The sequence below is a fragment of the Lutjanus erythropterus genome, chromosome 3, assembly GCF_056507025.1.
Source record: "Lutjanus erythropterus isolate fLutEry1 chromosome 3, fLutEry1.hap2, whole genome shotgun sequence".
Taxonomy (NCBI): Eukaryota; Metazoa; Chordata; class Actinopteri; order Lutjaniformes; family Lutjanidae; genus Lutjanus; species Lutjanus erythropterus.
In genome coordinates this window covers 18,213,517-18,231,996 of record NC_139319.1, presented here as the reverse complement: position 1 = coordinate 18,231,996, position 18,480 = coordinate 18,213,517, and the positions used below count along the sequence as shown (strand labels likewise).

Genomic DNA, 18,480 nt, shown 5'->3' with positions numbered 1-18,480 from the left:
TCGCTCTGACAGCGTGACTCACTCTGACACCTCAGAAATAAAGTCTCAAGGTGACAAACATGCCCGCGTGTTTACCCGGACGCCGGGGGAGCGAGAAAAAGGCAGACCGCCATCTTTTCTGGGGGATGAACATGCAGGTTGTTAGTCTGGGGGCATGATTCAGACAAAATGACTCGGCGGTGGTTCCGCGCCGGATTGCACCATCCTCATAATGCCGATTCATGTCCGTGGGTGAGGGGAAACCACATATTTATGACCCTCATGCTCACAGTTTGCTGATGGTGCCTCAGAGTTTTGTCTCCTCTCTCTATCTTTGTTTCCATCTCACACACACCCACACACTGAACATCCAGAAACAGACTTAACAATGCTCACACATAACTTTGCTGTGAAGTTGTTCAGAGCCGACGGCACACAAATTATATTTTCCAAAACAAGTCCAGCTTTAAAAAAAGGAAAGGGAGCTTTTTGTAACAGCATGAAATTTAAATTATGGGAAATATGCATATATATATGCAGCATATGGGAAATAATATTTGCCGTCTTGCTGAAATTTAGGTGAGAAGATTGATACCATATTATTGGACAGAGCAGCTGGTTAGCTTAGCTTAGCATAAAGATTGTAAACTGTAAGCCTGGCTCTAGACCAAGGTAACAAAATCCACCCACTAACAATCCTTAAACAATTTAGGGATAAAAATTACACTCTATTTTAGATTAACGCACAGTTATATAGGGTTATTGATTCCTTGCAGATATTAAATGTATTACATTCAAAGAGTTCACAAGTAGCGTAAGAATCTAAAATCTAAAATTTACCTTTACGTCTGTTACACAGGTCATCAAATTTTAAATCATCAGTTTATCAAATTAAATCATAATTGTTCCACCCATCTCACCACACTGTGTTACTGTTTAGAGCTGAAATTCATGGAACTATGCCAAGTGAACTCGTACTTGACTAGGGACTGAGTGTCTGGTATGTAAAAACATTAATCAAATATTGATTAATTAATTAAATCTAATTTACCTCCAACAGACACATGATCACCATGAGTAATTTCACTGATTACCAAAGACTAACTACTGTAACATAACACACAGATTGATAAATCATCTAAGCTCATATAACAGCTGATTTCAGACACATCAGATACTGCAGATATGTCGGTACTGCCAAATATATATTTTAAATAATTTAGAAACGGTGTTGGCATTACAAAAGTAAAATTTCCAGCTCAGTGCATGTCTTCTTTTTTAAAGGAGTCTTTCTCAGAAATGTTTACTGATGTTACCTTCTACATTAATTCTACTCTTTAAAGTGGCTCTAACTGATATTCTTAAAGTAACAATGTATCAAATGGCATCTGGAATTAAAGTCTGCAGCTCCTTGGCAACGCAACTTTAAAGGGATAATTCACCCAAAACATGAAAATTCAGTCATTATCTACTCACCCTCATGCTGACACAGTTTTCTTGTGAAACCGCGGCACTGTTTTGAGGACAAACAAAATAAACCTGACCCTTAAGCAGCATGAGGGTGAGTAGACAATGACTGGATTTTCATTTTTGGATGAACTATCCCTTTAAAGCAAATTTCAGCTTTTTTGTTTAAATTCCTGATTTGTAGCTTCACTGTTTTGGCTCTCTCTCATTACTCTCATAAACTTGTTTACAGCAACATGCAGCGGGCAGCTGTTTTCAGCCAAAAGGGTCTAAAAGCCCACTGTCCAAAACCCCATCTGCCAATCTGAGCCAATGTCAGAACCCACTGGCTGTTGTTTGATCGTGATTTAGCCTCTGGGGGTAACTGCCAATATTTCGGGGGCCTCCGGTGTAGCCAGCTCATATCCAGATAACAGACGATGGATATCTGAGCCAGGACTTCCTCTTCACCTGTCATTGTTTACAGTCTGATTGGCAACCTGAGACATAACAATAGAGTTGGAGGCTCATGAATGCAAAAACATTTTTAAAAACCTAATAAAATGCTTAATTGTTGTCAGACAATAGCCATCAGGTTCTGGGATTGCATTTCAGCCAGTGTGTTTCACTTTATTTGCTCTCCACAAGGACTGTTTACCTGGATGCAGCTTAGGCCCACTCACTTGTGATTGGTCATACTTAGACAACAAATGGACTACACACAGAAACCAGAACATTTCTGATACAAATTCTGCATTCATATGAAGATATCTGTTACTAGAAATTACCAAATGTCAAGAGACAGACAAAGTTAGTGAATAACTGGTGATGCCAGTGGGCGATTTAGCAACTAAAATACCACATATTTCCCTCAGGAGTTGGTGGAGGCCAAAAACAGAGCTAAAAAAGAAGAATGTACGTTGGATTAATCAGGAATGCAGAAACACGATTCTAAATTAATGATGACGCTCTGTCACTGCTGGTTGCATAAATAAGCAACTGCTTACTAACAAGTTATATCAACTTAAAAGGTGATGATGTCTGTTAGCAATAAAGTCACTTGTTAGAGGTTTAAATATCACTGTATTTTGACTCGTCCAGGACGTTCAGGAGTTTCCGGCCTCCACCTCCTGGCTTCTCTCGACCAGTATCAACACTCCCAGGGGATCCTGTCGTATCTCTTTTCTTTATATTGTTACACACTTCCATTGATCTGTCTGTATTGAATTATATACACAAGCTAAGCTCTGATGCAAACAATGTACCTCGCTAAATCATAACATGAAAACACAACAGTTGAGATACAATCAATACGACTGATTAAAAAGAATAAGGTCATGTAGTTTCACCTCAAATTCCCTCTCAGCGCCCAAACAACAAATACTGGTCCTGATCTCTGCTGCTTTCACCCATGAGACTGGAATAAGTGGCTTGTTTGCCTGATTTGCATTTAAATTCTGAAGCCTTCCTCTCCTGTTAAGCTCTTGGAAATAAAAATATACTCCAGTCTTGCTAAATTTAGGCCTTGACAGCTCGCAAACAATCTAAGATAATATTTTTTTTTTAAATCAAATGAATGAAAATGGGGCTTTGAAGACGTTAATAAATGCCCAGTGCTACTGCACGCGCTCAGAGAAATAATGAATGGCTAAGTCAGCCATGTTTCATTTCCCTTCCACTTAACAGCCATAACAAATAGTCCAGTGTAGCAAAGACATCCAGCTGTAGCCGACATGATTAATAAGGAATGATCTTCTGAAGGATTCTGTTTAAATGTTAATTACAATCACTGGTCAGCCTCCTTTCACAGTTGTCATCATCTCTGGCCATTAATTCAAAATTATGCCTCATTAATATTAAAGAGCAGCGATGATTGACTGAAAGGCTCACATGAAGAAGATGAGGCTGTTGTATGAAGACGAGCTTTCTCTGCTGTAACAAAGGACAGCTGCCCGTGTGTCATCCTGTTTTGACGCCTGGACCAGATAGTGCGTGCGTGTGTGTTTTTTTTTTTTTTAAGACAGATTCAGTAGGCTACATTGTGTCCTCGTGTCATAATGTCAGACATTTGTATGTATTACACACAAACACACAAAGAGGAAGGCAGCGTGAGGAGGTGTGCGGGGAGTTTGGCTACATGAGAGGAGATGACGAGGATGAAAGGGTGAGAGAAAAGGAATGATGAAAGAGACGCAAGATGAAAAGTTCTGTTTTCAAAGCCTCTCATAAAGAAAAAAAAAAAGCATGACTGGTTTCCCAAGAACCCACTAATCCAGGACTCAGCTCTGATCAATCAGGGGAAAGTAAATATTTCAACCGCTGCTCGACCACTCCTCCCAAAATCTAAACTCCAATTACAAATGGAGGTGGAGGTACGCAGGTGGCTGAGTCACCCGCAGATCAAACAGACAGACGATGATGTAGAACATCTCAACATGCGTGACGTGAAATGGACTCATTACTGGAGAAAAGGCCACCTGAAATTCAGCTGTCAGGTTTTCAGACGCAGAAAATGAATTTGTCCTTAGCGTTTGTTTGCAGCGATGACAGGCATGTTTTGTCCTTATTTTCTGAACGACATAAATGCAACTGAAAAATGAGAGATATATGTATTGAAATGTGCAGAATGGGGTTCAATTAGTCAGAAGCATTTTACAGTACAGCTTGGTAAAAATATGGTAATAGTGGAGTTATATTTGATTTATAGATATACAGATCTTTTTTTAAGAAGAATTTGAAAATGTAAATGACAGTGGTCAGGGCATAAAAACAATGGTCTACTGATCTTTGATCTACAAATCAAGACTCCATCGTCTCACAGTGCCATAGCCATCAGTGTTAAAATAGTTTAAATCAAATAAATGAATCAAATCATGATCTTAAAATCAAAAGTCAAAATGAATCATGGATTTGGAGAACTGTGACACCCCTAGTAACAAGGCAAAACTGACAGCATAGTAATATTTTGGTTACAATATGGTAACCTGCTAACAATAAAATATTTATATACAAATGTCTGGATTAAAACATTTTACTATGATGCTATTAATGAGGTAATAACCTGATAATAAGGTAATTTAGGTTGATGTTTTCACAGTATTGTAGCCTACTGTCTGCGCAATTTCTTCAAACTGAAATTAAAAGTCTTTAGTCTTTAGTAACAACCATAATATAATGCTGAAATTCATCCTTCCTAATAATCAAAACATTACCTTTTGTTTCAAGGTAATACTGCAAAAATGATGTGTTTAATGCTGTGACTTGTTACCTGCAGCGCTTGTGGTAGTTTCTGTGCAACAGCCATGAATGTGTGCATCAAAATGCTAAACAACCTGTTTCAATTTCATGGTAATATTACTAATTATTACGTCTTTATCATCAGCGATTAACCCTCTAGTACGTGTCAATGCCAAGCCGTCATGTAAAGCGCTACCAATTAGTACTTAAGTACATTCAGTGTCAGAAAATAGTCACAAAAACGTCCATCATAAGTCTCCAGAGCTCAAGGTAATGTCCTCAAAGTGCTTTTTGTCTGACCAACAGTCCAAAACTCAAAGATATTCAGTCCACAGCAATATAAAGCTGACTAACCACATTTGAGAAGATGGTAGCAGAGAAGTCCTTGTATTTGTGCTTTTAGATTACATACATAATTCATAAATCAATATCAAAATAGTTTCAGATTAGGTTTCTGGCCATCGACTAAAGAATGAATCAGCTTAACATTTCAGCTCTAGCATAGACGTTTGTTTGGCATACAGGCATTTCATCCTATGGACAGCAGCAGCACTCATTCAGCTCTATGACAGCCAGACAGCTCAACAGAGAAAAAAATCATGACAGCATTGTCTCAATATCAGGCTTCCACCGAGGAACCACACACATACTGACAGTATATCCTCCAAGCGTCTTGCACTCTTATAATCAGAGTCCCTCTGCTGACAGTATAACACGCAGTGGTTACTTCAACCTTTAATGTCAGTCTTAACAAAATAAGAGAACAGAAGACAGACGTGTCCACGCTGAAAGGCTGGTTGCAACATCCTTCCTGTTTCCTCTGTGTTCAAAGCGTTTCATACAGCCTCAAGGACACACACGTCAGCTTCTTCCATTTAATGACAGACATGAACAGCCCTACGCTCATAAATCCTGCTCTAACTGAGGGCTTACATCCATACACTACAATCTGTCCTGTATGAGACACTTCCTCATTATAAGCCACTTCATATCGCTGCAGGAAATCTGACTTTAGTCTACGTATGTACGTTAGGTATACAAAGAACATAATTCCCTCTAGGCTGGTCTTATTAGAACTGCATTGTACATTACAGCCTTCATAACTGCAGACATTCAATCAGAAAATGAGCTCTCTAAGTATGTAACAATGCGGATGGGACATTTGAGTATTAACTGCGTAACACTTTATTTGAAGGGATGTGCATAAGGCTGACATAACCCGTCATAACCATGACACAACATCTGTCATGAACATGAAGGAGTCTTTATGAATGTTTTTGTCCTTTAAGTGTCATTCAGTCAATTATACAATTTTGAATGCAAAGTTGACATTGTTAAAGATGTCTTTGTTGACAGGTTATGTCATCGTGGTTCATGTCAAGTTGTCATATCAAAATCATGGACAGGTTATGATACACTGGTTAATGTCAAGTTGTCATAACAAAGACACAGATGGGTAACGTTATCTTGGTTAATGTCAAAACAAAGACATCTCAGACAACGCAAAGTTTGCAATAAAAATTACATGATTACACAAACGTTCATAAAGATGCCTTCATGCTAATGATAGGTGTCATGCCATGGTTATAAAGGTGTCATGTCATTCTTATGCACACCACTTAAAGTGTTACCAATAACTGTGCGGAATTCCAGGAAACTTCTTGTTTATAAACACATTTCACATAAATTCTGTACAATTTATTCTCTGCACGTATTTGTGTGAAAGTGTTTGTGAAAGCATCAGCTCTGCAGTGTTTCTCCGTCATCCAAACAATTAACTGGCTCACATGACATCTGTACCTCCGGGGTTTGGACAAATTATTCTTCTGTCTTGTGCTTTGACATATTTTGAGTCACACTGCTGTAGCATTTCTATTAAAACACAGACACTTGATTACAGCAATATTTATAGCAGATTTCAGACTAAATTTCAAGTCCAAACCCTCCACATTCTTAGCTGTACTGCAGGTCACGTTCTTACTCTGATTCCTTTTCATTAGAAAGCCTTCAGAAGTCTTGCCTGGCTAATACTACATGCTGCTCTCTCTCAGACACTGCCGTTAATGAGGCGAGCTCTCTCTCTCTGCCCCCGTGACAGCTTCACTTTGCATTCAAGATTGCTGCTCGGTGAAAAACGAGCTTGTTTTTTGAGGAAGACACGGTGACAGGAAATAGCAAAGACTCCTCCATGTTCTGTGGTGCCTTCAGAGCTTTCAGCTCTCTCATGCTGCACGGGGCATTCTGGCTTTATCATAGCTGGTTGTAGGAATAAATCAAGCCTCGGGGTTGAGGCCTACTGCAGCAACTGTGTGTGTGTGCTGAATATGATATGAAAACCTGACAGCACAGTTTTCTCTGTACCACTCTACTCCCTTTTCATATACAGAGATCATGAAAACCTGCTCAATCTATACAAACAACTACTTGTACAGTATATGAGGAACAACATTATACAACAGGACACAGCAATGCCAAAACGTACAGCTACAAAATTACCATAATGATCACCTTTCTAACACAGTCTCAACCGAAATGGAACATTATAAGCTTCACAAAGCAAGTTTGTTGCAGCACTGCGACTAATAATTATTTAAATCATCTCCTACTTTGCTGATTATTTTCTCAGTTAATTGTTTTGTGGTTTTGTCAGTAAAATGTCAGACAATTGTGGAAAGTACCCATCAAAATGTCCAAAAGCCAAAGGTGATGTCTTCAAACGTGCGCAAAAGAGCAAACTTCCGACACTCGTGTGTAGAGGAGCAGGAGTACAGTATGGGTTTTGATTAAAGTTCATGACAATTAAAAAAAAGAGCAGTTTTGACCTTGGCAGGCCTTCATCAAGGTTTCAAATGAACCTGGTGGGAGATAATGAGCATAACTCTGAGATTACTTACCCAAGATTTTACAAAACAAAAAATGATTTATATACATATTGTTCTGTATGTGATTTCTATGTTTGTCTTCTGCTTTGCATGTTTCGATTAATGTCTAATAATAGAGCATAATGTTGGCTTGTTTCATTTTTTTCATCGCTCCTAATTCCGTTGCTATGCTTGTCTTGTTTTATGTGCTTTGAACAAATCAATGACGGGATGTGCCAAAGTGTTCTCCAGTTAAAAATGGGGTAGGTAATGTGCAAGTATTTAAGGAGTATTTTTGTTTTATGTGTTGATATTCTCTTCACATCCTGACAGCCACAAGGTTTGGCAGATGTATTGCTAAAGATAGTTTTAAAAAGAAAAAACTCAAAAGATTGTCTTTGGGCAGAAAGAAGAATGATTAAAAGTAAGTTCTCAGCCTCAGTTGCTGACATTAAAGACCACAAACCAGGCCAAAATATGATGGAACTAAATTTTAACATCCGCATTTAGACAATAAAAAAAATCTGCCTATCAGAATATAACAGAAATGAACAGACTTAGAGCAGGAGAGGGGACCACATTCACTTCAGGTGTCAGATCTTCACACTGGTTTGTCAAAATGTTGATTTTAAAATACAGTTGCTTAATAAATCACTGAATGGTTTAGGGCTAAAATATACTTATGTTCTGCTGCTATGTTACGGATCTGGACCTCTCAGATCATCTGAGACTGGTCTTTTTAACGTCCCCAGAGTCAAAACTAAACATGGAGAAGCACTGAAGCAGTTTGCACCTGGAAGAAACCTGTGATTTCCTCCGTCTCTCAGTTCTTTTCAAAGTCTTAAGGCCACTGCTACATTTCAGACTATTTATTCATATCTTGCTGCACTGTAGCCAAATTTTATTCTATTGGTTGACCTGTTTTATTCTATTTTACTCTGTTGTTGAAAGGTGCTATACAGTACAAATAAATTTGGCACACCTATACTTGTGTGTTGAATGTTCTAAATAGTATCTGACAATTTACTACAATGTCCTGTATGATATTTATTAATATTATATTCTACATTAACATTTTATTATTGCTCTGCATGCTAATAAATAAATGATCTGAATAACTTTAATATAATATTCTTTTTTAGGGTGACTTCGTAACATCTGTACAAGGAGTACAGGTAAAAAATAGCCTCTTGCATAACTGTGGCACATTTACAGCAATGTTTATTAGTGTGCACTGCCCCAATAAATAAAGAATTATAAACAACTTCTTACACAATCATTGCTGTAGTCTGCTTCCTTAATTATGTCATCAAATTGCTTGTTTTGCCTGACTAACATGCCAAAAGTAAAAAAAAATAAAATTCACATAAAATCGCAGAAAATTAAGAAAAGCAGAAAATATAAATGTTTTTGAAGATGGGACATGGACACGTTTGTTACTTTAGCTTGAAAAATGTCTTAAATTTTGCATAATATTCTTTTGTCGATTGACTAATTTATTTATCGTTTTAACTCAGGGTAGTTTCTGGGCTGGAGAGCAGGACTGCACATATTACCCTTGTGTAAATGATACTGCATCAACCCCCCCGTTCATCTCATACCAGCTTTCCCCACGAGAGGAGAAACAATTAATATTAAAAGAACAGCGGCTGATAATCTGTCTGCCACTGGAGGACACAGTCTCATGTCCTCCTGCAGGAGCACGCAGTGAAGCCAGCCATCATTTCACTACACTGAAAATGATCTTCTGAAAAACTTAACCACTGAAACAATAATAAGACTATTGGCATATTAGTGATTATAATAATTTTACAGCAGCTCCTAAATAAAGCTTTGCTGCATGTCATCAAGCAATCATTAAAGGTCGGAAAGATTGCGACAATATTCAACATATTTCTGCGACAGACACAAAATGAGGCCGTTTTCCTAATGCAAGTGAATCTGTAGTGTGCTGAAATGATGAAGATAACCGTCCCACCATTCTTCATTTCTCCTCAGGCTCCAGTTTTCTGCTGATTACAGCTGCTCTCATTTATTCCAGCTGCTATATTAAACCACTTAACAACCATGCTTGAGGAACTCTGTTATTCATTCAGTTCTGACTGCTACACTGTAGCGTGATGTTTATCGTTATGTATTTTCTATGACTGTTACAGAGCATGGAGTGTGTTTTTGTGTTTGCTTGTGAATGAATTCTGCTGCAAACTCAAACTGCATGCCGAGATTAAAAAGAAGACCAACTGTACCTGAGGCGCTCTGTGTGCTTTTCATAATTATTTACAGCATCTTTGACTGCAGAATAAATTATTAGGTCGGTGTCATATTTTTATGCATAGCACTGCTAAGGCAGCAGAAGCCAGTTCGTAGGAGTTCCCTCTGGTTGCATAGCAACACACAGTGAGGTGACTCGCCTCTTTAGCATTTGATACCGCTGATGTACATCGTGTTGCTCCTTGAAAGAGTTTCAGAGTCTCCAAAGTCACTGGTGAGTATCAAAGAGTGTATAAGGTTGTTAGGCCACCATGTTTAAGCCAATAAGCTGCTCTGTGTCTGTTAACAACTGCTTAGTCATCAACGCTGCTGAACATTCACTGACTGTGATGCTCTTTTTCCACCTCAGAGCGACTCTGTGTTTTAGAGTCTGAATGAGCTTACTGTTTGACTGCCAGCTTCTCCTCAGAGACACAGACAGAAAAAGTGTGTGTGTGTGTGTGTGAGAGAGAGAGAGAGAGACAGAGAGAGAGAGAGAGAGAGGTAGAGAGAGGTAGACTGAGCTACTGGCATGACTCTGAGGCAGTCACACAACCCAGGCAGGGGATTTTAAGAGTGACCTTCCCAGTCTGACGCTGCCAGGTTTGGGCGAACATGAACACAGCTTCTGTAACCTTTACAACAGGGAGGGGGGACTAAAAAGAAGAAAAGCACACTTGTCTTCTGCTTGTTCAACCCAGTGAAACACTGTTTTGTGTCATTCTATCACATGATCAGCAAAGTCTATTTCTATTACAAGTTTAACTGTCTCTGTCTGACTATGAAAAGGAAAATACAGTAATTTTTTAATGTTAACACCTTCAGCAACCCAGATGACTTATGGGATATGTACATATTCATTGTAATTTAGAAATTACATTAACTGTTCAATTTGCTGTTTGATTGTTCAAAGTCCTGCTTTGTTTTCTACTGTCCTTTTGTTTCACTAAGAAGTGCATAGCACTTTGTTTAGCAAGATAGCAAGAGATATTCATTTTGTAAATATAGATGATGCACAAAGATTGATATTCACATTTGAATCCTTTTGACTAGCTAGTTACTTAGAGAAAGCATGGGAGATGAGAATACAGTTTATTTCAAATTTATTTCAAATAAAAAATAAAAGACTAGAGCAGACAGTTTCTGAATAAATTGCAGGTGTGAATGCTGGCTATCGAAAAGCTGATGTAACCTTCCGTCAACCGTCTTGACACATTGAATAATAATGTTCGAATGATGTGGAATATTTTAATGTTTTTTGAAAGGCTGATGCTAAACTGAATTGCTATTGAATTATACCAATAAGGAGTTGGCTAGTTACTTGGTGAACGCATTGGGGAAATTTTATCTCAGTGAAGTGTATGTAACAGTTCTTTTCAGTGCAAACCATAAGGGGCATGATAGCAGACAACAGGTCAGTTTCAGCTCCACTTTTGATACAAAACTTTATGCTGTTTACAAAATTCATTATTATAAAGCAGGTCAGTGCAATATAAATTAGAATACCCTCTTCTCCCGGCAGATTTTCAAGTGGACAGGCTGTTGAACCAAACTCCATTCTACAAAGAAGTGTTTTGTGATGGGGCCATATTTCTTCACAGTAAAATCTTTAGTTACATCATCACTGAGACTCTTTTCTGATTCACTTAAATCTATTTTACTCAGCAACATCATTAACTAACGTGGTGTTTGCCAAAGACACACAAATATTGACCGTCCCAGCACTACAGAGGTTGTTTTCACAGGTAAGTGACATATGTGCAAATTATTTAAAAAGTGGAGTCAGCTTTAATGACATAATTTACTTGATTTGATTTATTATTTATTTGCATAATTTATTGGAGGAAACAATAACAAGAAGTTGGGGTGGACCCCTCCATCCCCACTGGGATCTGCGCCCAAGTTTATAAATGTATTACCAGAAAATGTGTTTTGTTTATTTTCTAACAGAGACTTGAAATCCCATGTGGGATGGGCCAGACGTTTGGCATGACACAGAAATGAAAAATAAACTAAACTGCAGAAGTTCACAGCACTGAAACTCAACAGACGACAACTAGTTGACTAATGGATTAGTTAATTTCTTCATTTTGCTTGATAAAAGCTTCTCTATTTTTTTTTTTCATTTTATATGACTGGAAATTGAAGGTTTTTGGAGTGCTGGCTGAACAAAACAAGCACTTTACTGTGAAGAATGCTACATCAGTGAAGCAGCAAGGACCCTGAACAAGAGACTGAATGAACACTTGAAACAAACAACATGAACACCAGAACCGAAAACCAAGCCCTCGACTGAGAGGGGGTCAAAGTCATTGACCAGGCGTCAGAGGACAACCAGCAAAAGATCGAGTACATTCACGTCCACCACCAAAGTCATCCTTGAACAAAGACATGGGTTATAATTTTCCCTTGTTTAAAGTATAACCTGTTAACAAGTAACCATCTGCATGACAACTGAGCAAATTCATCTGCTAATGAAGGCCATGAGGTGTGACTGAAAGTTTGGGGAAAAACCAAGTAAGTGGACCAAGTGATAAGAGTTTTCTGTTAAATTTGGTATTTGGGAAAATTATTACCTGTATTTTTACTATCCTCTGACATTTTAAATATTAAACTAGTAACTGAAATTAAACAACAGATTAATGGATAATGATATTGGTTGTTATTTGCAGCCATAAGTGCCCGAAAAGCCTTGAAATAGATATGCAGATTACCTTTGTGACATCGGTGGCTTAACTAAGAATCCATAAAAGGCGCATTCAGAGACACACATACATACAATGAGGTGACATGTGCAGTGTTTGTGGCGAGATTAGAGGCGCCTTTCTGTCTCTGACCTTCTGTTGACACCGGCCTGATAAAGAAACCGAAGACAAGTGATAAAAAGCAAGAGGAAGATAGAAAGACGAGGCTGGCTGTCCCACCAGATAAAGACACAGTACGGGCACCAGATGACTTTAATATGAGCCTTGAATGACACTTATCAGCACTTGCTGTTCACTTTAACAAAGAAAATAGATGCAAAAAGCAAAGCAGCAAAGAGGTTGCATTTGTGGTTGCAGAGGCTTTGAGAAGACTACACCTTAATCTTTACAAGTGGACAGAAATAAATGTTACGATATTTTTACCCTAAATCTTTAAGCACAGGTGGAGCCCTCTACTGGACATTATGGGTAATAGCTCTCTCCAAGCACATACACACTCTCCAATGTGTGTGTGACACAGCAGCATCCTCACTGCATCTACATCTTCATCTAACAGTGTCTATGCCTGCCACTGGACAAAGTCTTTGACACAGCTACACTGCCTGTAAAGTGTACCACAATGGGAGTGTCTTCTCGCCCGTCTATAGGTTTGGGAGATTAATTCACAAATCCGCCTCACCAGACAGTTTTTTGTGTCCATGCCAATGGGCCAGTTTGCCGTTAGGGACAGTGGGGACAGTTCCTTACACACTGTGGCACTCAGGTATTGGTAGCAACATCCTGATTAGCAAGCAATGAATATGAAAATTATTAGTGGGGAAGTACGTGCATGAGGTTTGAGAGCGCTATTACCCATAGAGTCTAGTAGAGCCTCTGTGAGATACAACTCAGTTTTTTAAGACATTTACTTTGCTCTCTGAAAATGAAATGCTTTATTTCACACAAAATGACAAATCTATTTTTTCTGTTTCCAGAGCCTTCTTTTGCCGTTAGATTTTGCTTCATAATTTCCCTTTGTAAACAGTCATAATTAATAATGAATGAGAAATGCTGTGACTCTTTGACATTGATAGAATATGTTTATGGAAATTTCAGGCCATGCATCTTTAAAAACCTAATCAGTGAAGAGAGGAAAAAGGGCATATCGTTTTGACTCATCTTCAGTGACAACAACATATCTTATGCGTTGAAACTAGCCAGTAAAACTAAAAATAGAACTAATGTTTGAAGCGCACAGTAAATTACTCTGGGATTCATTTCAATAAAAGCTCTGAAAATCAGAAAAACAAAGCCTGGTCACTCTGTGTGCCATGTTGTGGGAGAGCTCCAAATCATGTTCAGTGCCAGCTATAACTTGCAACCCCACGCTCTGATTTATATCCAAGCGCTCCTTCTATTTACAGCAGCCGTGCTTTTAATTAGTCCATGAAGCAACATGGCAGCTTTACGGAGGGACCGGCCTGAGAGGGAGGTGGGGGGGCAGGGGGTCGTGAGAGCAACTAGACTCCTCTGCTGCCGACCCAGCTGCTCCCGTCCAACTCTCCATTCAGCATGAGCAGCTAAGCAGCCCTGCAGGGCATCGGTATATGGAGACAGCAGTGGGACAGATGCTGACCACATCTGGTGGGCGGATATGACTGAGAATTACACCATCAACGCAGAGGCAGAGGTGAAGGAGAGGAGTGCGTGTGTGAATGTTTCTATGCATGACAATGTGTTTTATAAAAATGTGAGGAGAGAGTAGTTAAGAGCTGCCTGTGCTGAGATCAAGGGCGGAGAAATTTGTATTCAGTGGTGTTCATTGTTTTACTTCTTCACTGCTACTACTTTTCATTCTATTCTACCACAGGCCATGTGGACTATAACCTCTGTATAAACAAGAGAGATGGATAGATCGATAGACCAACAAGATGATGTAACTCATCATAAAAGCAGCCGTAAATCTGTGAGTTTTCACTTTTATTCTTTGGACGCACAATGAAAATCAGGGCTGTAACTGTGGCCCTGTTCAGACCTGGTATTAACATGCATCCTGGGTGATACGATCACAAACGGACAGCTGTGAGTACAGGTGTGGACGCCCCCAGGATCAGAACCGATCGCTCAGACCACGCTTGGAGGTGGTCTGCGCCACATTCTTTCAGAATTCTTGTAAATTCGGCATTGAAATCGCGTCTTTCCTTGTAAAACACATCGTGTTGCTGAGCAGAGCAGAAAGGAGAGAGGCGCGCTGGGACACACACTTCTACTTTCTCTGACTGTGTCAATAATGACTTTGTCAACCGTGGTGTGAAAACATCCCATTTCCACACAGTCAGAAAAAGTTTAAGTGTGTGTACTGCAAATAGCTCAGGTATAAAATCCCAGCGCACCACCGAACCCTCCTGCTGACAGCGCAGGTGTAATATATCATCTGACTGTGAGCTGATAGAGGAGTTTAGTGCAGCGTTGAACTAAAAATAAAAGTAACTAATGGTCAAATCTTCATATTGAATTGTTAAATGGACAGTAACAGTCATTCAACTGACAAATCAGCCAAACTGTTTATTTGCATATAAAATGGGGAAATGAGATCCGATCACAAGTGATCACTCAAGCTCACTCAAAATATTGTAAGCCAATAAGCTTCAAGCTTGCTTATAAAAGAAAGCTTAAAACATAGCTCTTCAATTTAGCCCTTAACTAGCTATGAAACTTTTTTTTACACTTTGCTTCATTATTATGCACTGCTGCACTTCTTTTAAAATGTTGCATTTTACTTAATTTTATGCATACATTTTATTTTATTTCTATCCTTATTTTAATGCAAATGCTAAATTATGTCTATTTTCATGTGGAGATTTATTCTATTCTCATCTTTATCTGAATTTTCCTGTAATTATCAAGTGTTTATTTCCTTCTTATTTTACATTCATTATGGAATTATATCCCTGTTTTTATGTTAATCCTATGTTTTTTTATGTGAAGTACTTGGTGCATGTAATTTCTTTTCAGTTTGCACTGCATTTCTTGTATGAAAGGTGTAATACAAATAAAGTTAATTATTAATTATTATTATCATCATACATTAAGGTAAAATTGCTTGTTTGTTGTAAACAGTTAAAACCAAAAGGTATTTAATCTACTGTAGTAGAAGACAAAGAAAACAAGCTGCAGCCAGTGTATTTTTCCCATTTTTGCTTGATAAATGAAAAATTGCAATAAATAATCTCTTAATGAAGCAACTGATTAATCAACAATCATTTAAGCTTTAATGAAACCATATGTCTTCACGTTCTCATCAAAAGGCCAGCCATAGCTCAGAGCCAACAGACACAGCGTATCACTTACTGTTGTTTGTGATTGAGCTCCTCCTCCTTGTTCACCAGGTCCTGTTTGAGGTTGGCTAACATTTCCACAGAGACGTCCACCTGCCGGGACAGCTCGGAGGCCTTGTCCTCCAGGTCCTGTTTCTCCTGGCTCAGCCGCTCGCTCTCCTGCTTGGCCCGCTCCAGCTCAGAGCTCTTCCTCTCCAGCTCCGCCTGAAGACGACCTACACGGGCCGCTATTTTCTGCTCCACCTACAAGACAAGACACGCTTCAGCTGCCACATGGCCCACTATAATCACAACATTGTATGAAACATATCTGGTTATGCTAATGAGGTCATTAACTAAGTAATTAACACATTCATCAGCAAAGACTTCTGTCACAAATAACTTCACATAGTCACATTTTGTACATGCATCTTAAAGCATCAGTTTAAAGAAAATAATTTATTCATAAATGTGAAATTAGATTGAAAAGTGCTCAAAGCCAAAATGCACTGATGAAAACTTCATTATGAGAACATTACAAATGAATCAAAACAAATCGGAAATTGTTATTGTGGCCCCGACCAGCGTTGTGCGTGAACACGCTAAAAGTGTGGCATTTATTGAACGTGCTCATATTTTTTGTGACTGGCTAACGGAACAGATCAGTTTGCAATTAATGAATGTGAACGTGAGCGACATTCACTTCCGAGAGGGATAACAGCGCTCACATCATCAGCTGATAAAAAAAAAGCCTGTGCACCACTTACTATGAGATCATTAATAAGACTTCAGTGTCCCTGATAGAAGGAGATTTCAGATTCAGATAGTTCAGATTTCAAAATTGTGAACTACAAATGTGAATTAGTTCATTTTAATGTGCGTGAACCGAACTTTGGGCTCTTTCTAACTGTGAACTTGCACAACACTGGCTTTGACAATATACTTGTACTAAAAGTGCTCAAATTATAAAACAGCGTGTTTTTTGTCCAAAGATGTGACTTTTGTTTGAGTGTGAAAAAGCAGTCCAGTCATGCCTTTAACCACCTTTAAAAACAAAACAAAACAAGACATTTATGGGCTAAAAGCTTGGACACTGTTATTAAAGTCTTTTTCCTTCATTCCTTGATTGATATTGTGCACCATGCACTCATTTAGGTCAGCAAAGAACTTCCTGATTACAATTATGCAGCTGCTAAGCTCCTTACAGGCAACATGGTACTCCTACTTTAGCTCCATTGGTTACTGATAAAATGTGGGAATGATTTTTACAAGGAACTGATCAGATTCGGAGCATGCCTGTGACGACCTCATTAATTTTCTCTCTGCTGCCGAGCTCAAATTTCTCGAAGCAGACTGAGAACACCAGGAAGAGAACTGTGGGCAGTTTAATGTCCAAGCAAAAAGTGATTCTCCTTCAGGGCCTCTTGGCCTGTGCAATAACCCACCTGCAAAAATCAAAACTGGAAACCAGGAGCAAAAAACACACTTTTACGATCCTGAAATGCTATCTAGGCCACCCATCCATTTCAGGGATTAAGAGAGCTGAAAATATAAATATCTGAAATACAGGTTTCCTTATGTACAAGTTCCCTCTGTTGATATTGTTTTCTCTACATTCACAAAAGCAACTGTGTACAATTTATATGTGATTATAACATCTGGGAAATCATTCTCAAAAATGTCTTGAAAAATGTTAACTGTTTTTATCTTATTCATTCTCAATGGGTACATCCCAAGCCTCTTATTTGTTGTTTTGTTGAGGAGCGAGGAGCAAGGAGGGATCTTGGAGGAGCAATGAGCAAAAATACATGAGACAAGTCTTCATGGAAGACTTTTAACCAGCCGACATGCTTCCTTTTTGGGCATCATTTACTTATTGAACGCTGCAGTTAATCTGACTGATCTTTTTATACCGGAGTTGAGACAAATAACAGATTAAACTTAGATGTATCAGTCCCAAGTTTCATATTTTATTTACTTCCTGATATACCATCATCCAGTTAAAAATCTGTGTTCATTGCAGGTCTGTGGTGGTTGCTTCTCTAATCATTAAAATAAATCATTAAAATAAATACAGACTTAAGTACAACACAAAGAAGAAAAAAAAAATCACCTTGAGACTTGAGAAAATAATGGTTCAGGTGGAGGTGGGTGGAGGAGTTCTTCACACAGGAGGATTCAGATGAAATGAAATGAGCTGATTCACTCTTCACTAAAAAATCACCACAAAGGACCTTCTTCGTTTATTAGAAATAATTTTCTTTTCCTGATTTTCCCAGTTATTTTTTCCTTTACTTAGATTATAATTAAAGTCAGAGAGACGTGGGAAGTCTGTGTGTAACCACATGTTAGAAAAGGCTTTCTGGCAGAAAACCCTGGAGTCTAACTTCTCTCATGTGCTATACAACAGGCCTGTGAAGATTCTCAGTCATCCAGGCCATGGTATTTGTAGAAAGGGTTGACGTAGGCAACTGGACAACTACCAGTCCAGTTGCTTACGACAACCCAACAGAGTTAAGTTGTCATTGGTAAAATCATTCTTGAACTTCCCTTTACCACCACCCTGTATATACAACACATAATAACATGGCCACTACGTATACAGATAGTTTGCATCCAGTTTTTGCCTGTGTGATAGTTATGTGTTCAAGTTGTTTATTTAGAGCTAAATAAATGTTTAATCCAGCTCTGTATGTCTGTATAATG

The 18,480-nt window shown here is 38.5% G+C and overlaps 1 protein-coding gene across 1 annotated transcript in view; it reads right to left on the bottom strand.

Moving 5' to 3' along the window:
• The window catches only part of fbxo41 (F-box protein 41), a 72,864-nt gene that overhangs the window by 32,238 nt on the left and 22,146 nt on the right, over positions 1 to 18,480 (bottom strand). Inside the window, exon 3 of the mRNA XM_084715255.1 lies at positions 15,809 to 16,038. Coding sequence (XP_084571381.1) covers positions 15,809 to 16,038 — 230 coding nt within the window. The remainder of the gene's footprint in view (positions 1 to 15,808; positions 16,039 to 18,480) is intronic.